The 22162-nt window shown below is 46.0% G+C and overlaps 1 protein-coding gene across 1 annotated transcript in view; it reads left to right on the top strand.

Moving 5' to 3' along the window:
• Positions 1 to 2440: 2440 nt before the first annotated feature.
• LOC115090875 (tripartite motif-containing protein 16-like protein) overlaps positions 2441 to 22162 on the top strand; it is a 30007-nt gene continuing 10285 nt past the window's right edge. The window contains exons 1-5 of the mRNA XM_029600485.1: positions 2441 to 3034; positions 8783 to 8875; positions 16933 to 17166; positions 18519 to 18675; positions 20546 to 20644. Coding sequence (XP_029456345.1) covers positions 2510 to 3034; positions 8783 to 8875; positions 16933 to 17166; positions 18519 to 18675; positions 20546 to 20644 — 1108 coding nt within the window. The 5' untranslated portion in view covers positions 2441 to 2509. The remainder of the gene's footprint in view (positions 3035 to 8782; positions 8876 to 16932; positions 17167 to 18518; positions 18676 to 20545; positions 20645 to 22162) is intronic.

Below are 22162 nucleotides of genomic sequence, written 5' to 3'. Positions count from 1 at the left end.
AACAGTACCACGGAAAGTGGTGACCTGCCGCACAAGAAGCAGAAGGCGGAGCAGGCTGGAACCTGAAGCAGGACGGCATTGGGAGCGGCCTCCAGGCCACGAAGAGGACTGAAGCGCAGCGGCCAGAGCCACCTGGGTGCGGCAGTGGCAGTAATGGCGGCCTCAAGCCGCAGGACAGGCCCCAACAGTGGCAGCTCCATGCCACTGAAGATAAAGCTGACTCGCGGCTCCCTGCTGCGAGTGAAGGCCCCAAGGGCGGCGGTCTGGACCGCAATGGCGCGGCAGCAGCGGCGGCCTCCTGGCCACTTGGGAAGAACGTGGGTGGCACTCAGCCGCGCGGGCAAGGCCTCCAAGGGCAGCTCCATGCGGCGGAAGTTGGCGGCCTCAGCCGCATAGGAGAAGGCAGCGCAGAAGGGCAAGAGGCCTGCTCGCGGGGGAAACTCTGCGAGCAGGAATCGCAACACTCATGAAAGAGTGTGCTCTCAGTTGCTGGACCAACTCTCTGCAACTATTTGCTGAAAGAAAACATTAAGAAAATGTTAGAAACTTTTCTTTTTCAGCAGATTGTGATAAATTGCAGGAAGACCTTGAGACTGGAAAATTGGGCATCCAAATGGCAGATGAAATTTAATGTGGATAAGTGCAAGGTGATGCATATAGGGAAAAATAACCCATGCTATAATTACACGATGTTGGGTTCCATATTAGGTGCTACAACCCAAGAAAGAGATATAGGTGTCATAGTGGATAACACATTGAAATCGTCGGTGCAGTGTGCTGCGGCAGTCAAAAAAGCAAACAGAATGTTGGGAATTATTAGAAAGGGAATGGTGAATAAAACGGAAAATGTCATAATGCCTCTGTATCGCTCCATGGTGAGACCACACCTTGAATACTGTGTACAATTCTGGTCGCTGCATCTCAAAAAAGATATAATTGCGATGGAGAAGGTACAGAGAAGGGCTACCAAAATGATAAGGGGAATGGAACAACTCCCCTATGAGGAAAGACTAAAGAGGTTAGGACTTTTCAGCTTGGAGAAGAGACGACTGAGGGGGGATATGATAGAGGTGTTTAAAATCATGAGAGGTCTAGAATGGGTAGATGTGAATTGGTTATTTACTCTTTCGGATAGTAGAAAGACTAGGGGGCACTCCATGAAGTTAGCATGGGGCACATTTAAAACTAATTGGAGAAAGTTCTTTTTTACTCAACGCACAATTAAATTCTGGAATTTGTTGCCAGAGAATGTGGTTAGTGCAGTTAGTATAGCTGTGTTTAAAAAAGGATTGGATAAGTTCTTGGAGGAGAGGTCCATTACCTGCTATTAAGTTCACTTAGAAAATAGCCACTGCCATTAGCAATGGTTACATGGAATAGACTTAGTTTTTGGGTACTTGCCAGGTTCTTATGGCCTGGATTGGCCACTGTTGGAAACAGGATGCTGGGCTTGATGGACCCTTGGTCTGACCCAGTATGGCATTTTCTTATGTTCTTATGCCTGTTATGTGTTGGTAGGTTGACCAGGCAGCTGTAGTGCATTTTCGACTTGCTTACTGTATGTGTCTTGTCTTTTGGTTTGGTTTCCATTTATGAATATTTTCTGTAAACTGTCAGAGCTGTATATTAGATGGCCTATAAATGTTTTAATTAAATAAATTTGGGCATCAGAATTTACCTTCAGCTGCTTATTCATCTTCAACCTGATGAAGGTGGCATAGCACCGGAAAACTAATGGAGATATATATTAAGTAAACTCGACAAAGAGGTATGGCCTTATATATTGTCTTTGTTTGTTGATCTTTATTTCCACACAAACATGGCAATCAAACTACTTTATCCAACAGAAGATTGTAAGTGCTTTCTTGTGCGATGATGTTTGTAAATCTGAAGATGAGAAAGGGAGAGGGAAATAGTAAAGGAGAAATATTTCCAAGGATGCAAAACAATTATTCTCCTCGTATGCCAAGCCTCAGTTGCTTCGGAAGAAAAGACTTAAGGAAGTAAGGCGCTGAAAGAGTGACTTGCAGGCTTAATCTATTCACACTGGTATTGGGTTCATTGATTTTCTTCAAACAATTTTCACATACCAGTAAGAGGATATCAAAGTGATACTTCACTGTGCTGTCAGATCTGATGCAGTTTAACCAACTTTTCTTTTCCTGAACGGAAGAGAAGTGGAAGTAGTCTGTGCAATTAGAGCTAAAGCATTTTTATTTACAGGGCTGCTGTCACTGAGCCCTTACCAGTGACTTGCCTTCTGCAGCCTTTAACAGGGAAATTGCTCTGGAACTTAAGGAAACATCAAAGTTTTAATCAACTCCTGCAAGCCTGCCCTGAGCTATGTGATGCTGGGGAGGAGGAGCTGAAGATGGAATAAGCGTGGGTCCTCTGGGCATTTCCTGTAGGCGCTTTAGGATGCAGTCCAGTTCCTCTCATTGTCTGCTGCTTCCGATCCCAGCCCTGCAGCTGCTCCCGTTCTTCCCTTCTGCAGCTCCCAGGGAACATCATGGCTGCAGCCCGCCACCTATTTTCCAGGGAGTACTTGCGTTGCTCAGTGTGCTTGGACATATTCCGGAACCCGGTCACCATCCCGTGCGGGCACAGCTTCTGCTCAGACTGCATCGAGCAGTGCTGGGCACAACAGGGGGCTCACGCCAGCTGCCCGCAGTGCCGCACACACTTCGAGCCCACACCCCGTCTCTGCAAGAACCACATCCTTGCCCAGTTAGTGCACGACTTGGCCATCTCTGCCTTCGACCTCAGGGCCTTTGACTTGTGCCTAGGTCAAAGGGTCAGGGCTACCAGCTCTTGCCCAACCTGTGTGACCTCCTGTCAGATGCACCTGGGAAACACCATGGAGAGTTCAACTCTTAATAGCCCCCAGCTAATGGAAGGGGCAGGGAGGCAGTGTGTGCAGCATGACAGGGTCCAGGCGCTCTTCTGCACTACAGACCACTCCTATATCTGTCTGGAGTGCTTGCAGGGAGAGCACAGGGGCCACAGCACAATCTGTGAAGACAGCGAGAAGCAGGTAGGGGACTGCATGTGTCTATATATAGCCTGTATCTTCTCAGTGCTATGCTCTTGTGAGATGCACTGCTCTGAAAGACCTATAGAACACAGCGTGTTATGTTGTTTATTGAACTGGTTGGGGCATGTCCTGGCCACAGCCTGCCCTCAGCCTATCCACAGTCACTGCAGAGGGTTTTAATTCTGCAGAGTCGCCGGCTACTGTTTTGTAACGTCAGGCAAGTCCTGGGTTCAGAGCCTGTTCACAACAGTCAGCCCAAGGAATACTCAGGAGCAGCAGAATAAAACTTTTCACTGAACATAACACTTTTCACATAGCCAAGGGGGGAATACAGTGGGGATCTGTAGCAGGGCTCTGTACTGCTCAATTTCTTAATTTCTATCTGTGATTGCTTTTGTATGCCTCTTTCCAAAGGGATAAGCCATCACGTACCCCCTCGAGGGTAAGCCACAAGGAATGAATCTATTCTCTGGGATCTGCTGGGTGTCTTCGAGTGACCAGGACTGGCCACTGGGCTCAGTGTTATTGGCTCTGAAGCACACTTCTCTCCTGCTGTGATTTATAATACAGCTTTGTAAAATATGTTTTCTTTTCCCTTAAATCCATTTGCTATATTTATCAGGAATGGTATCCCTGGCTAATACATTCTGGGTTTTGATTTACGAAAGTTTTTTTTTTTTTTTTACATGGGCACACATGGAGATAAAACCTTTAATAAATTGGGTCCCCTATTTTTATACAGAAATCTGGGAGTGCAAAATTGTAAACTGTGAGCAGGGTCATTTCCTCCCAGCACCTTTTTCAATTACAATATGTTGGGTGTCTCAATTTTTCATTTGTTGCTTCAAAGGAAAACCCCCAAGGAGTTTCCCATCTGACAATTAACTTGCAGTGGATTGCAAGCCTCATGGGGGTAGTTTCAAAATTGCCCTCAAAAAGTTAATTTTGTTATTGGCCTAGCTGGAGTATTATAGTGGTTTGATGTCCTCAACATAGGGGTGATTTAAAAAAAAAAAAAAAAAAGTACCAGGTAGGGAGGAGATGGGGCAACAGAGGGCCTGCACTAACCTTCTCTACATCCCCTCCCTGAGCAGCTACAGTGGTGCACAACCCCCCCCCCCCCCCCCCCCCCGTTTCATCCCCAGCACTCTCTCCCCCTCTCATCCTCAGCACAGTGGTCTCTTTCAACCCACCCTTGTCTCCAGCACTTAACTCTCTGACTCCTGCCACTTCAAGAACAGGCAGCGGCATTCCCCCTTCTCAAGGGTGTGGGCCAATGAGAAAGACGGACACCTCCTCCCTCGAGCCCACTGATGCCATTGCTTCCCCTCCCTTCAGCCCACGCAGGCTGCTGATGCCACTTCCACAGGGGGCCACTTACTTCTCTTTGGCCTGTGTGGGCCCACTGTGGTAGCCAAAATAGTTCCGGGTCAGTAAGACAGCATGACCTGGCACAAATTCACCATTATCCCTACCCTTGTGTCATTGGATGAGGATGGGCAGAACTAACTCAGTTTAATAGAAACACCAAAATTCTATCACCAGGAAACAAGGGTCTGAAAAGTCTGTAATAGTGATTTGGATTTATATAACACCTGCCATCTAAATAAGATCCTGTTCTATCGGATTCTATAATTTAATACTTCCGAAGCAAAAATACAGCCACCTCTGGACTGGATGACTTAGCAGCATGCTGCCAGCCTTTACACTCAGGCCAATGCAGAAAGAAACTGGATTTCAGCACACAGTTTTAACACACTTCCAGAAGGGAAGAGGTAAGAAGAAGGGAGCAACATCAACATTAATAACCAGTCAGGCCCGTCCCCACCGGGTGTGTAAACCGTGCAATTGCACAGAGCAGCACACTCGATGGGGTGGCATCGGGAGCAGGGAAAGGCCTGTGCTGCAGCCGGTGGACCCGATCCCACTGGCGGAGGAAGAAGGAAGTCTGTGGTGGCACTGGTGGATCTGATCCCACTAGCGGTAGAAGAGAAGGTTTGTGGTGCCGCCAGTGGGAACCAATCCCACCGGTGGCGGAAGAAAGAGGTCTGTGCTGCCAAGAAAAAGCAGCGTGGCCTCGCCGAAATCGACAGCGTGGTCAGCGCTGCTTTAGTAAGTGGAGAAGCAGCACGGCCCCGCCAGAATCAGCAGCGTTGCCAGCAGGGCTGCACTGCTTTTCCACTTACTAAGGCAGCACTGACCACGCCGTTGATTTCGGCGGGGCCACGCTGCTGAGGAGGAAGAGGAGCACACCCTGCAGGAAGTAATCCAATGCCCTGTGGCCAGAAGGCCACAGGGGCTGAAGAAGGAAACGCTGCTGCTGCTGCTGCCTGCTAAGTCAAGAGAAGTGAATGAGAGAGACCAAGTATGCTTGTGTGTGGGAGAGTGAGAGAGAGCATGAGTGCTTGGGTGTGGAAAAGTGAGAGCATGTGTATGCACAACTACCCCAGTTACTTTCTGCCTGATAACCCATGACACTTTCAGGGCATCTGGAAGTCAAAAGTTCCCTGGTATGGAGAGTGTGAATTTTTAAAATCCTTTTTAATGTATTTTTCAGGTGTTATTTGCTGTGACTGCTGTTTTGAAATATTTTATTGGTGTTTGGGACATTTAAAAAACAAATTGTATATGAGTTTTAAATTATTTGATCTTTTATTCATCAGTTTTTAAATAATATTATTAGCATGTTTTTAGTATTATGATTATTTTATTTCTTGATTTATTGTTTGATGTTTGAGGAATGGTGATGGTTCTGTTTTTTCATCGTTGCACTACATAGAGAGTCTGGCTTCTTGCAGTTTCTAGTTCAGTTTTTATCTGCGCGTTTGTATTTCTATTTTATGGTTGCTCTATTCTGTATTTGGTGAGGATCTGTTTATGTTCTGCATGTGTGATTGAGGTGAGACATTCTCCCAATAGGAAGTGTATTAGTGTATTTGGGCTTTCAGAGGGTCAAGCCCACACCCAACACACATCACAATAGGCCTAATACCATATGGGTTCCAAGTATCTTTCTTGCAGGGATTTCTGGTTGGCATCCCAGCAGTGCATGTAAATATAATGTAAGTGAGAGTTTTACCTCAGAGTATTGTACTTTGATATTTTTCACGTAAAATCTAAATACATAACTCTTAACTATGTGTGTAGAATAGGACAGGGGGCAATGTGCAAAGCTATAAGGTTCGCCTAGGGCACCTAATACCCTTACACCAGCCATGGGTTGGGGGAGGGATGGTGTCAGTTTTTAAAGTTTGTGTCACTGAAGGGAGCTGGGTGCTTTTTTGGTGGGTCCAGGACAGAGAATGAATGAACGGGGGGGGGGGAGAAGAATAATTGTTCGCACAGGGCAGCAAGAAAGCTAGCACCGGCCCTGTAACCAGTTTATAGCTGGAAGAAGTGAGACACTAAGCAAAAAGCAACACAGAGACTGAAGGCCCCTTACAGACTTAACCGATAAACAGGCCAATACAGAACGGTGCGCTCAGTAAGGGGAAATAGCGCGTGGAAAACGCGCGGCCAACCCCCCCGAAACTAATAGCGCTTATCACATGCAAATGCATGTTGATGGCCCTATTAGTTATTCCCATGCGATACAGAAAGTAAAATGTGCAGCCAAGCCGCACATTTTACTCTCAGAGATTAACTCCTGCCAAAGGGAGGAGTTAATCTGACACCACCGGGCAAATGTACAGAAAAGCAGAAAAAACTGCTTTTCTGTACACCCTCTAACTTAATATCATAGCGATACTAAGTTGGAGGCCCCAAAAATAAAAAAAACTTCTTAAAAAAAAAATCTGCCTGTGGGTTGGAAAACAGACGCTCAAGAATTTTGCCGGCGTCCGTGTTCCGAACGTGTGGCTGTCAGCGGGTTCGACAACCGACGTCGGTAAAATTAAGCATCGGCTTCAGACCTGCTGACAGCCGCCGCTTCCACCAATAAGGAGGCGCTAGGGACGCGCTAGTGACCCTAGCGCCTCCTTATTAGCACGGGCCCTAATTTAAATACAGAATCACGCGCCCAGGACAGGTGCCTGGGCGTGCGTTGGCAGAGTGGGCGCTCGCCTTGGAGCGCCGGCTCTCCCGCGCAGTTTACTGTATGGGCCTGATATTGAGGCATAAGCTTTCGAGAACATGCATCTGAACTCTTGTCCTCAAAAGATTCTGCTTCAGTAAAATCAGTTAAGTCTGTAAGGTGCCGCCAGCCTCTGCGTTGTTTTTCTGCTACAGTTTAACAGTGATTACCCGTGTGGAAGCTGAGGCACTCACAATAGTGACTTACCCAGGGTCAAAATATGGATCTGTTCCCCAGGAGTTATCTTAATTTGGAGCTTAATCCTCAGGAAAGTGTATACGCATATGCTGGACACATCATAACTGACATAAAAAGGAAATGGATTAGCACACTTTTGAAACTTGTGAGCAACAGCTGGTGCTGTTGCTCACATGTTCCAAACTTGTGCTAAATAAACTCCTTTTTTGTGAACTTAATCCTCTTTAATCACTAGATTTATTTTTGTTATTTACTTTTATCTGCACATGCCGCAAAATATTTTTGCGGTGGCGTACAGTCATTAAAAACATACATAATCTGTTAAAGCGACATTAAACAAACAGACAGATAACATATAATGGCTCGCAGTCATGGTATGGTTCCTTAAGCTCCAATAGTAGGAAAAGCTTGTGCAAATAATCCCAGCATCCTAGCCAACTCCATCCACAGTAAATTCTTGTGCAGCAAGTATGTTTTTAAAGCCTTTTAAAATGGCTTTGCACATGAGATGGCTTAAAGCTATTCCAGTAGGGAATTCCAACAGATTGGGTCTGCCACCAAAAAAGGCTCTTTCATGGGTTAAACCCAGCTGTGCCAATTTAGGAGACGGTATCTCAAACAAATTTATATTTGCTGATCTAAGTGTCCTTGCCATTTTATATATGTGCAAATTCAAATTAAACCAAGTAGAAGAGTCACCACGCTATATATCAAATGCATGGAGGAGTAGCCTAGTGGTTAGAGCAGTGGGCTACAAACCAGGAGACCAGTGTTCTCGAGCCCGCTGACAGCCACAGGCTCGGAAACCGGACGCCGGCAAAATTGAGCGTCTGGTTTTCGGCCCGACAGCCGCGGGCCGAATTCAATTTTTTTTTTTTTTTACTTGTTTTACTCTTCAGGACCTCCGACTTAATATCGCTATGATATTAAGTCGGAGGGTGCACAGAAAAGCAGTTTTTACTGCTTTTCTGTGCACTTTCCCGGTGCCGGTAGAAATTAGCGCCGACCTTTGGGTCTGCGCTAATTTCTGAAAGTAAAATGTGCGGCTTGGCTGCACATTTTACTTTCTGTATCCCGCGCGCATACCTAATAGCACCTAAGAGGGTGCTATTAGGTGTCGTGGGTTGGATGCGCGTTTTCCTCCCCTTACTGAAAACGCACGTCCAATAGCAGGCTAACAGTGCGCTCTGTTGGAGCACACTATACTGTATCGGCCTGTTAGATTGTAAACCCTCTGGTGATAGGGAAATACCTACAGTACCTGAATGTAATCCACTTTGAAGCACTGCAAAAAGTGGAATATAAATAAATGAGGCCAATGCCACACCAACCTCTTCATACCATTAATCCAACTGGACCATGCATCCATAGAGATGAGAATATTCCTTTGGAGTCTGTGTTTTCCTGTAAATGTCCAATAGATCATGCTTGGAGTTGCTCTGCACAGTTTAACAGATTTGGCTTTTTCTCTTCTATAGATACATTTCTTTCTGCAGAAGGAACTGGAGAGAGGCATCCAGTGTGTTGAAGGAGAGATCTGCAGTTTACAAATACAAATGAATATAATCAAAGTAAGTAGATGACGACATGTATTCTGTGGGTCTTAGTGTAACTGCTCACCAGAGTAGAACTGACCTGAGATTTCATACAGTTTATTTCAGAAGTGCATTGGCAAGGCCTAAATGTCTTTCTCCTCCAGAGTTGCTGACACGGTTCCGACACCGCCTGAACGCTGCCATGCTTCTCATCTCCCTGGGGCCTCCCTAGGTGCGCACACACGGCACGCATCAATTCTTAAAGAGCCTGCAGGTGGGAAAAACCCCATGGCACCCTTTGATGACATCAGCAGTCCCTGACTATATAACGTTGGACTGCCTAATGTTGCCTCAGCAATGGGTCTCCTGCCTATAGAGCAGTGTGTGTTGTTTCAGTGTTCCTGTTCCTGCATCCTGTACCAGCCTTGCCTTGTCCAGCTTGCCTCATCCAGCCTTGCCTTAACATAAGAACATAAGATATGCCAGACTTGGTCAGATCAAGGATCCATCAAGCCCAGTATCCTGTTTCCAACAGTGGCCAATCCAAGTCACAAGTACCTGGCAAGTACCCAAACTTTAAACAGATCCCATTCTACTAATACTGGCAACAAGCAGTGGTTATTCCCTTTTGATTAATAGCAGTTTATGGACTTCTCAAGGAATTTATCCAAACCTTGTTTAAACCCAGCTACACTAACTTCCTTCACCACATCCTCTGGCAATGAATTCCAGAGCTTAATTTTGCATTAAGTGAAAAAGTATTTTCTCTATTTTAAATGTGCTACTTGCTAACTTCAAGGCATGCCCTAGTTCATGTATTATCCAAAAGATAACCAATTCTCATTTACCAGTTTAAGACCTTTCATGATTTTATAGACTTCTATCATATCCCCCCCAAAGTTGAACAGCCCTACCCTCTTTAGCCTTTCTTCATAGGGCAGTCGTTCCATGCCCTTTATCATTTTGGTCGCCCTTCTCTGTACTTTCTACAGTGCAACTATATCTTTTTAGAGATACAACGACCAGAACTGCACACAGTATTCAAGGTGCGGTCTCACCTTGGAGCGATACAAAGGCATTATGACATCCATCATTTTATTCACCATTCCCTTCCTAAGAATTCCCAACATTCTGTTTGCTTTTTTACTGCTGCAGCACACTGAGCTTACAATTTCAATGTATTATCACTATGATGTCTAGATTTCTTTCCTGGGTGATAACTCCTAATATGGAACCTAATATCGGGTAATCAGAGCATGGATTATTTTTCCCTATATGCATCACCTTGCACTTGTCCACATTATATTTCATCTGCCATTTGGATGCCCAATCTTCCAGTCTATATTTGAAAAAACTGGAATGTATTGTGACTTGGTACAAATACAATATTGAAGAAAAAAGTCACATATATGTCTCGGTTTATCGGTTTACCCTCAGATATGGGCTGAAGTTCACTTGCCGCTTGTGTAGCGTTTATAACTTTAAGCCAGAAATTATCTGGCTGCCCATTTTCAAAGTAATCACAGGGTAACCTTTTTTTTTAAACCGTGACTTAACACTGCCGCTTGTTTGCTGCTCTTAAATGTAAGCAAAAATTTCCTCATTACATTTTTTTTAAAGAATATCTTTTATCAAAAATCTTCATTTTCAATTTTAAACTTCCAAATGTATAGTTGTACTTATCTTGTTGAAATAACCGTTAAGCTGTAATTTTTAAACCCATGCTGAGCCTGCTTTGCTGATTCGCCCGCTAGAGTGAGCGTGCCAAGCTCACTCTGCTGGTTTGCCCGACACCGCTGGTGTTTCGAAGTTCTTCTTTTTAGAAAAAATCTTCTTCTTCAGGGGCTAACGAATACATTGGAGAGTATGGAGATCTCTGCAGCGTGTGTTTGAAGACTATTGTAAAGCATGCTGGCCTTCAGAAAGCTTTGAGTAAACTGAATTACAATATAGTAAACCTCCCATATGAAAACAGCACTAATTGCTAGCATTTAAACAGTAACAACCCTACCTATGAAAAGGCAACACTGCAAATTTTACATCAGGCCCTAAAACACCAATACACTTGATATTAGGAAAACAGAACAAGCAAAGCTGTTATAGATCTCTATACAGAAAGAACACCCTAGCAGAATACCTCACCTCAGTCACACATGCAGAATACACAGAATACAGAATAAAGAGACAATAAAGTTTAACTAGAAACACGCAAACAAAAACTGAATTAGAAGCCGTAATAAGACAAAATCCGAATGCAGTGCAACAATGGAAAAACAGAAACATCACCATTCCTCATTAAACATCAAACAATAAAATTAAGATATATAAACCATCAATCATAATAATAAAACCATAATCATAAAAAGAATAAATATGTCAAGCAGGCAACAGCCAAAGAACATCCAGTAATTAAAATATCTCACAATTTTGTTCTAATATATCCCAAACACCAAATACCTCAAACAGCAGATACATAAAATGAAATAACACCCCCAAATTTAAAATATTAAGATTAAAACTCTTCAGTGCTCCATTCCTAGGATCTTTGGATTTCCACTCACCTACAGATTGTTGTGGATTGGGGGAGGGGGACCTCACAATCTTTATCCTCTCTCTCTCTCTCTCTCCCCCAACTCTCTTTATCCTCTCTCTCTCCCCCAACTCTCTCTCTCCCCCAACACACATACATACCCACAATTCTCCTAGGAGACTTCAACTTACACGTGGATACCTCCCCGCAATCCCCAGCATGTGAAGCATTCCTCTCCTCCCTTGAAGCAATGGGCTTCCAACAAATAGTGAACTCTCCCACACACAAAGCTGGCCACACACTTGATCTTATCTTTGTCAATTCCCCCATCAACATAAGCAATCCCCCTTCATGCACTACAGTACCCTGGTCTGACCACTACCTTATTCAGACTAAACTCTCACTCCCGCAAATCTCCCCCACCACGCCCCATCAGCCCATTTCATTTAACTTCCGCAAACCATGCGCTATAGATACCATCTCACAAGCATGCGCTGACATAGACAGTCACATTGACGTCTCATCCCCAGACAATGCCATCTCTACCTGGCTCAACCTCACCCTCAGCATTGCTGACAAACACTGCCCCCTCACAATAAAAACTATCAACCCAAACCGTAGAAACAGAAAACCCTGGTATACGCCTGAACTTAGGAATCTTAAAACCCAACTCAGAACAGCTGAGAGGTCATGGCGCAAATACCAATCCCCCGCAACTAAAACATTATACTACCAACAAATGCATGAATATAGAAATTCCATCCTTCAGATTAAACGTAATTACTATGCTAAAAAAATACATGGTATGCAATATAACCCTAAGGCCCTATTCACCATGGTTGCGGACCTCACTTCTCCTACCCTCAAACAACTACCTGCTAATCCCTCTAAAAATCGTTGCAATGAATTAGCCCAATTTTTCAAAAACAAGGTCTCTTCCATCACTGCACAATTTTCACAGAATAACAGCAATATCTGTCTGCCCACCATCAACTCTCCAGTCTCCCTCTCATCTTTTGACTCTTCATCCTCTCTTGAAGTACAAAACATCCTTAAAAAATTAAAACCATCATCTCATCCCTCCGAAACCATCCCCACAAAACTCCTGCTAGCTATCCCCGAGGTGATTGCCAAACCCCTCTCAAATATCCTTAACTGTTCCCTAGAGCATGGCACAGTCCCTAAAGTTCTTAAACAAGCAGTAGTAAAACCCCTACTCAAAAAACCCAATCTTGACCCAGACACCTTATCCAATTACAGACCTGTCTCTAACCTACCCCTCCTAGCTAAAGTTATTGAAAAAGTTGTCAACTCCCGTCTCTCCGATCACCTGGAACAAAACAACATTCTCCCATCTACACAACACGGTTTCAGAAAGCACTTAAGTACTGAAACCCTGCTGCTCTCCCTACACGATACCCTCATTAAAGGAACCGACTCAGGTACCTCTTATCTTATTGCCATGCTTGACATCTCGGCGGCATTCGACACAGTCAATCACGATGTCCTCCTCAACATACTCAGGAGTATCGGGATCACTGGCAATGCCCTATCCTGGATACGATCATATCTCCAGGATCGCCTTTTCACTGTATTAGTAGATAACAATGAATCTGACCCCATTAATCTTCCCCAAGGTGTTCCCCAAGGTTCCTCCCTCTCCTCTACCCTATTTAATATTTACATGCTTCCCCTCACTACCCTCCTCACTAACCTCCACATCAAGCATTTCATTTATGCCGACGATGTGCAACTCATCTTCCCATTCTCTGACTCTCTCCATACTGCTCTGCTTAACTGGGAAGCCTGTCTTTCCTCTATCAACAAATTACTAAATGACATGCAACTAGCTCTAAATCCCAGCAAGACTGAACTCTTAATCATATCTAATAGGCCACCGCTCCCAGACATCCCACCTGCATACTCATCCACATCTTTCCCATCACACGTTCGCAACCTTGGTGTCCTTATTGATAACCATCTTACTTTCAAACCCTTCATCAAATCTATCATCAAGGAATGCTATTTCAAGCTCCAAACCATAAAAAAACTCAGACCACTGCTACACTTTTCTGATTTCCGCACTGTACTCCAGTCTATCATTTTATCTAAGGTAGACTATTGTAATGCACTCTTTCTAGGCATTCCCGCCACCTATACCAAACCCTTACAACTACTACAAAACGCTGCCGCTAGGATACTATCAAATTCAAAAAAAAGAGATCACATCACCCCCACACTTATCGAACTTCATTGGCTCCCTATACACTCCCGAATTCTCTATAAAGCCCTTTCCATCATCCACAAAAGTCTGTTGAACTCTAACCTCAATTGGATTAACCCCCCACTCCTCCCCTGTACCTCGAATAGACCCACACGTACAGCCCTCCAAGGAACCCTACGTGCCCAACCCATCAAATCTTTCAAATTATCATCTACCATAAGCAGAGCTTTCTCTCTCGCTGGCCCCTCCATATGGAACTCCCTGCCTCCCGATATACGCCTGGAAACATACACACCCACTTTCAAGAAAAAACTGAAAACATGGCTCTTCCAGCAAGCTTACCACACATCACCTGCCATTACATAAACCCCCACTGTTTAACTAAAAATTGAGTAACTAAGAATTTGCTACATGACTAGGAATCTATTTCTCGGAATATGTCTCATGCCCATCGATTTTGTACTTTGACTCGGCTACTTATGTAATTAGCTTTTGTAAATAGTTGTGATTTTACTGATTTTGCTGTATCTATTTATTGATATCACGGACGCTCGCAGCATAGTCAGCTCTATACCCTATCCCACTTTTAACCACCTTGTTCTCAGTTACATGTAAGGGCCCTGCCCAAAAGTTAACCTGTTTTTTCAATGTTATATGTAAGGGTTCTGCCCATTTGTTCCTTTTTAACTGTAAACCGATGCGATGTGTAAACGGTCATCGGTATAAAAGAAACTTTAAATAAAAAAAAAAATAAATAAATTCACATACACAGACTCTCTCACTCACACAGTCTCTCTCACTCTCACATACACACAGGCAGGCTCTCTCGTTCTGTCATACATACACAGTCTCTCACATATTCACAGGCTCTGTCGCTCTTTCATACACACGCGGGCTCTAACACACACATGCAGGCTCTCTCGATCTTGCATACACACACCAGTTCTGAAGCACATTCACAGGCTTTCACACACCTACATGCAGGCTCTCTCATACAAACTTGCAGGTGCTCTCTCATACAGGCACCCAGGCTTGCTCTCTCTCATTTATACGCCCAGTCTCTCTCATACACACAAGCATATACACACAAAGTTTTCAGACCTCCCCTTTTCTTTCGGCCTTGTCTTTGGCCACTGTGGGATGGCAGCGCTGCTCCTCAATGCCGGAAGCGAGGTGGAAGATGGCCATTGCTACCAGCTGCTCCTTCAAGATGAGGGGTGGGAAGGAGAGGGCCTCAGTCGCACCGCCCTCTCTTCGGGCTGTGGCAGGATGGGCTCTATCGCATCCACGCAGGCCTCCCTTCGGGCTGCAGCAGGATGGGCTCTGCCGCGTCCATGCAGGCCTCTCTTCAGGCTGTGTCAACATGGGGTCTGACACAGTCATGCAGGCCTTTCTTTGGGCCGCATCAGGATGGGGTTTGATGTGGCCGCGCAGGCCTCTCTTCAGGCTGTGGCAGGATGGGCTCTGTCACGGCCGCGCAGGTTTCTCTTCGGGCTGTGACCCCCACCAACCTTTTCTTCAGGCCAGGAAGCTTTAAAAAAAATAAAAAATACGTGAACGGAGCAACCGGCCCACCGGGGGATGCCCGATCCCCTGATAGGCTAATCCGCCTCTGGATCTGTGTCTCCCTGAACCCCACCCCATATACATTCTCTAAGAGCAAAGGTGCTCAAGCCTGTCCTGGGGGACCCCCCAATCAGTCAGGTTTTCAGGATATCAACGATGAATATGCGTGAGATAAAATTTGCATGCACTCTCATTTCCCAGCATCTCTCTTCTCCACCCCAGCATTACCCTCCTCCTCTCTCCTCCACATTTCCCTGCTCAGCATCACTTCCAGGCCTGGGTCCTCCGCCCTAACCTGGTTGATCCTCTCTTCTGTTGGGAGGAAGGGATCACAACTCAGCCTGGCTGGTTTGGCCTTCTGGTTTCTGCTGTCCTGTGGTCCTGGGACAGCAGAACCCAGAAGGTCGCTCCTTCTCCCCTATCCAGCAAACTTTAGACTTGTAATTGTAACTTGCTCCAAACCCAATCACTGCAGGGGCTGGAGGAGAATCAACTGCTGAAGGTGTGCAGGGATAGGAGGGAGGTTGCGCATGTGCTCTTCCAAGCCACGTGGTGACCCTGCTCCGTTCTGCTGGGAAGTGGGCTTGGAAGAGAGAGCACACAGACTCCTGTCCTCATGCGCCTTCAGTAGCCGATTCTGCTTTAGCTCCAGCTCCTTGCAGTGGTCGGGCTTGAAGCAGGTTACAATTGCAAATGTATAGTCTGTGGCCATGTGAGAAGGAGCAGAGTATCCCAGTTGGTCTGGAGGCCTGTGGTTGGCAGAAAACTGGCACTTACAATGCCCAATTTTCTGGACTGCCGACCACTAGCCTTCTTTTGAAGGAAACTAGTCAGGCTGGCCAAATGCCAGCCCATTGGCAAAGTATTCACATCCTAACATTAATCCCCCCCCCCCCCCAATCAAGTTGAAGTTCAGATATCTAACATAACACAAAGAAGGCTTTTTTTTTTTTTTTAATATATAGTTTTCCTTTGTTTTAAGTGCCAATTCCAGCTCACACCTGCAAATTCAAGGATGGTTCTGCTCTCCCAGCCCTTTGGGTGGATTTGACTGAATGTTTCAGGAGTTTTGGAACCTCAGTAAAAGACTTTCTTATCCAATGTCAAACAAACCTTTCCACAGAGGAGGTCTTCCTTCCCCCATACATGCGTATAGACGAACAGACATGGTGAGGGCAACAGATTCTTTGCACTGTCTGATAAAAACAATGCCTAGAAAAGGACCTAGAGACAGTCCGTGGCCATGGAACCATTATGTAGCCCGTGCCTTTGAAGGAGGTGGTGGGCTGTCCTAGCCTCTTAACCTGTCCTTGAAGCCTTGATGTTTTTGTTAAGCACCTTGCTCTGTGGGAAGCTGCAGGAGAACCGATCACGTGCTCCATAACTTCCCTCTCCTCCCTCAGAAGACGCATTTCCTTTCTATCTGTGCTTAGCTAAACAGTCCATGTACTCACAACGCACATCCTCCCTGCTAGGGAGGGCTGGCTCCGAGCCTCTAGATGGGGTTGTTGGAACAGTGCATAAAGTTCAGCATGGAGCATGAAAGCCCTTCCTTTTGGAGGAGAAAGTTTAGTTTCCAAATTCAAAAAATGCCAATAAAATTAGTTCTCGCTGTCTTTTTTTTTTTTTAATTTTATCGCTTTCCACCCGCCCTTGTAAGCCCATCTCTATGCAAGCATCCGATCATTTAACTTGGCAGCTGGAGCGTAACTGAACAGCCTATCTCACGCCTGTCTTTCGTTGACTGGGTTTCTGTATCTTTCACGGGCCTAGAGCGCCACCCTCCGAGACAAAGAGGAGATGACACGCAGCTTTGCAGACATGATACAGACGCTGAAGAGCTCGCAGGGAAAGGTGCTGCACTTCCTCGAGGGCATGGAGCAAGCTGCACTGACCCAGTTCGAAGCCAGACTTCAGCAGCTGATGGCGAGACGGGCAGAGCTGTGGCAGAGCAAAGAGAAGCTAGACCAGATTTCTGAGCCTGGCAGCAACGTGCAGTTGCTACAGGTAAGGCAATGAGCCTTGAACCTACTAACAGGCTCAATAATCACTTTTATCTTCCTACTCAACCATCACGCCTAAAGAAGAGATGTATGTGGGTCTGCAAAGATCCTATGCCCCAGAAAAGAATCCAGGTATTGAAATGACAGACGGGCACAACCAAACAGGCAGAAATTATTAAAATGTTATTTTTTGTGGGGAGATGATTTGATGGCTTGGCAGTGTTTTCATAGAAGATACTGGTTTGAGTCCTCCGATATGCTTGGTTCACTCGGGTCAGCCAAGGATGGGGCTGCTGCAGGGGTAGGGCTCACAGTCCCAAGAAGGGAATGGGGTAATGTGGTTGATGAATTGCAGACACCACTGTCATGTGACATCTACCACTTTCCGGTGTCCAAAGGAGGCTGGATCTGTCCCACAGTTAGTTCCTGGGTCTGATGAGTGGAAACAGCATTTGTCCTTATTAAATCTGAGTAAGTTCTAGGTATGGAAGCGTGTCCAAGGTAAAACAGGATATTTAAAAGTAACTTTTTTTTTTCCCGGCCTGACAGTTTTCTCTTCCTCCTCCATCTTTGGGCGTTCGGCTTAATCAGATCCCGGGGCTGGGATCCAACGTCATGAGCCTTTATTCACATCTATCCAGGGGGTTTTCCCCCCTGTTTTTATATATGGGAACAGGGAAATACTTAATGCACCTGAATGAAGCTACCAGAGAAAAGGCTTAAGCTAGCCCCAGTTATGACAGTGACAGTCCTCGGCTGGAGGCCAAGTGTCAGGGCTCCTTTCAGAACCCTGCTGTCATGGGCCCTAAATCTGTCCATTGTGTGGCGCTGTTGTGCAATGATTGGAATTCCCTCCAGGTAGGATGTGAATGCTGCCTCTGTGGGTCCTCCACATGGCCAATCGACCAGCCCTAAAATAAAATTTTTATTGCATGTATAATTAAACAAAGAAATAGAAAAGTGGGTCTCCTTGCAGTGAATCATCATAGAAGTGCATATGTGCCACATGTTTCCAGCATGCATACATGTCAGAAGGAGAGTCCAGGTCACATATCACAAATGCTTTATGTCTGCAGGGATTCACGCTTTGTAATGAAAAAGCATTTCCATTTTTGCATAAACTGCTTCTCACTGTGTACTTCTCTTATGTGGCTGGGCCTGAGCATTTTTTGGAGCTGCACTTCATCTGTCTCATTTCTATGAGACCCTGGGGTGAGGGAGAGGCAGCTGCTTTGGTGCAGTTTGTCTAACTTGCTTCTATTTTATTAGTAATCAAACCCCAACAATGAAAGAGATGGGTTTGCAGGAAATTTAGAATTATTTCAGACCCACCTGATATCTTTTATCTTCCTGCAGGACCTGGAGGGACTGAAGGAAGAGACAAAGCCTGTTAGCAGCCACCCATGTCCTTCTGAACACTTCACCTCAGCCAACCTGACCCAGGTTATAATGGAATTTAAGCAGCAGCTTCATCACCTGTGCACAGAGCATGTGGACAGGATTGTGCGAAAAGGTGATTTGTAGGAGCTTTGCAGATGTTGGGAACCATAGCATAACCGTTGTGCTTATTTTAAATTAGTCTGTTGGGGGCAGGGACAGCTCAATCCACCATGCAAGCCGTGCATTTCCACAGGGTGGTGGCTTGGAAGGAGCGGCAGGCAGCCTGGGGGCCACCAGTGGTCAAAGTGAAGAAGGGCTGCTGCCAGCTAAGGTGACGAGGAGGCCGTGCAGACCCCAATCTGACGGTGGCCAAGGTGAAATGGAGACTGCAGGGCCACTCGCAGACCCCCAACTCACTGCGGCTGAAGTTAAGAAGAGCATGTGTGTTCGTGAGAGAAGGCATATGTGTGTGTGTGTGTGTGTGTGTGTGTGAGACGTAGCATGTGTGTAAGACAGAGGAGGCATATGTGTTGCATGTGTGACAGAGGTGAGGAATTCTGCTAGAATGTAGTTTTTGTGTAGGGATCTATAGCAGCCTGGCTTGTTTTGTTTTCCTAATTTGTGGTGTTTGGTGTAATATTTGCAATGTTGCCTTTTTCATAGGTAGGGTTGTTACTGTTTGAGTGCTGGCAGTTAGTGCTGTTTTGGAATATGGGGTTTACTGTATTGTAATTCAGTTTATTCATGGCTCTCTGAGGACCAAACTTGTACCGAGCACATGTTAGAATAGGCCCAATACTACATGGGTTCCGAGTGTCTTTTTTGCAGGGTTTTCTTGTTGACATCACAGCAGTGCATGTAAATATAATATGCATGTTTGAGATGATTGTACTTTGAATGTCCTTTTTCATATAAAATAAAGGTATAATTTTTAATTGTGAGTGGAAGGGGACATTGGGGGGGGGGCAGCGCAAAGGCACAAGGTTGTAAGATTTACCTAGGACACCAAGTAACTTTGCCCCAGCCCTGGTGTGAAATATCCCGGGACCCAGTTCAAAGTCTGTGACCAAGCTGTGATGGGGCAAGGTTTCTGTTTTCTGTGGTCTACTACTCTCAGGATCACTTGGGCCTGAAGACACTCGGCCTGCACTCTAGGACAAGAACTGTCTTGCAGCATTTCTTCAGTCTCCTTTTCATGTGTTCTTTGTGTAACAGTGTGAAAGGAGCACTAAGAGGACACCTTGTCCATCCTCCAAGTGCAGAGCAGAACAGTGCACGAGTGCTGTCGTGTTGTCATAAAGAACACATTTAGGACTTCTGCATACTCCAGAACAGAGCCCACCTTTCCAAACTTGTTAGTAATTAAATCTGAGTTAAACCATCAGTCAGTGGCTGTCCCTAGCTTCCTTCTTTCTAGTCAGTATCCGTTACCTCTGTCTCTTGGCCTGTTTTTAATTTTCTAGTCTTTACCTCTGTCTCTTGGCCTGTTTTTTATTTTCTAGTCTTTACCTCTGTCTCTTGGCCTGTTTTTAATTTTCTAGTCTTTACCTCTGTCTCTTGGCCTGTTTTTTATTTTTAGTCTTTACCTCTGTCTCTTGGCCTGTTTTTTATTTTCTAGTCTTTACCTCTGTCTCTTGGCCTGTTTTTTATTTTCTAGTCTTTACCTCTGTCTCTTGGCCTGTTTTTTATTTTCTAGTCTTTACCTCTGTCTCTTGGCCTGTTTTTTTATTTTCTAGTCTTTACCTCTGTCTCTTGGCCTGTTTTTTTATTTTCTAGTCTTTACCTCTGTCTCTTGGCCTGTTTTTTTATTTTCTAGCTAAGTTTTCATAGTGATAGGATGAAACTTTTAGTATCAAGAGAGGGTGAGGAAAGCAGATTGTGTAACTGAGCTTTAAAGAGCTAAAAGATGGAGAAGATTCTGTTTGCATGATCCATCTTGCTACTATCCTAAATCAACTTGAGTTCTTTCTGTCTTCTTCTCCCCTTTTTCCCCACCTGTGCAGCATTTGATGTACCAGTATCTTGCACAAATTTGCTTCCTGGAGTGGAAAATCACCCCCTGCTGTCACTGAAACCCAGGGGACGAGCAGACTTCCTACAATGTAAGCTGAAACCCTGCACGTACAGTATATGATTTTTCTCACATTACTGAGGAAGGGAGGCGTCAGATGATCTTTACAAGTAGAAGTTTTAGGCATATTTCATCAGCGTGAAGTGTCTCTTCTCACTTGGTCCATCTGCCCTTCCTAGGATTGCCAACTTTGGGAAGGGAGTGGTGGTGGTGTTGCTGGTGGTGGTGGGTGGGGGAGAACTCTGGCCATCTGCCTCCCTTTCCTCATCTCTTCCTCTATAACCAGCACTCCCAGCCACCCCTGCCCTGCAGATGATAAGTACTTCGGGCAGGGGCCAGTCTGAAGCCCAACTGAGGCAGCAGCTGCAGCAGCAACACACTACGAAGGCCCGTGGACCAGGGACTGGATTGGTGCCGGCTCCGCTCCCAGGCCCCACCTCCTGTACAGAAACTAGGAAAGAGGCGAGACCAGCACAGGGCCTGGGAGCGGAGCCAGCGCTGATTTACTCCTTGGCCCTTGTGCCTTCAGAGTGTGTTCCTGCTCTCACAGCTGCTATCACAATTGCACCTCGGACTGGCTCCTGCTTGAATAATGTGGGCTGGGGGTGTGTGGGGGAGGCTCACAGAAGGCTTGTGGAGAAGGAGGGAAGGGTCTGTGCTGGTCTGGAGGCTGGTAGAATGCCTGTATTTTCACTGGCCAGTTCAAAAGTCCTGCTCGTCACCAGCTTCCGTTCATGACAGATGGCCAGACTGCCCAAATACCAACCAATCGAAAAGCCTAGTCTGCCTGTATGTATCCAGGTATAAGGGGCTGGGGAGGGGCCTGCTCAGGGAACTCATTCCCAGAAATTAGGGAAGCTGGAGCACTCCTGCCAACCTGGTACATTGAGAAGGTCCCTCAGGACTTGAGGAGGGGGAGTGGGGGCCATCAGAGGAGCGAGCAGAAACTGCAGCTTACCCACCCACCCCATCAGTATACACAGGGAGCAGTCAACCACACCTCCACCAAAGCCACAGGAGTTCCCAGTGGCTACACATTATGCGAAGAAATGATGGGCAATTCAGCTCAACCAACTGTTATGTGCCCAACCCGCGGATGTCCGCGGGCTGGTCCCCCACTTAACCCGGGGCATCTGGTGGCAGCGGCAGCAGGGCTGGGGCCTAGTCGGGCCCGCGGCCGCCTCCGCGGCGTTCCCTCAGCGAGGGAGACGCCGCTGACGTCGATGCAGGCCCCGCCCCTAGGCATGCGCGCAGGGGCTCAGCCATTTAAAGGGACCAGTGCGGGAATACCCTGCCCTGCCTCAGGACGTGACGTAAGACGCTGCCAGTATTTAAGCTGGCTTGACAAGTGTCTCAGAGCCTTGCAATGAGGTTCACTCTTTTGAGAGTTACTCGTTGCTGCTTCCGACTACTGGCTTCTGACCTCGGTCTGTCCACTGGCTTCCAATTCCAGCTTTCGTCCACTGGTTCCTGACTCCGGCTTTCATCCAGGAGGCCTCTCCTAAGTCCAAGCGGCTCAGGTCCTCACGAGCTCCTCTCAGGGGGACCA

The sequence above is a fragment of the Rhinatrema bivittatum genome, chromosome 4 (assembly GCF_901001135.1).
Source record: "Rhinatrema bivittatum chromosome 4, aRhiBiv1.1, whole genome shotgun sequence".
NCBI classification, from domain to species: Eukaryota; Metazoa; Chordata; class Amphibia; order Gymnophiona; family Rhinatrematidae; genus Rhinatrema; species Rhinatrema bivittatum.
The sequence above is the reverse complement of the archived record's forward strand: the minus strand, read 5'-3'. Positions and strand labels throughout refer to the sequence as shown.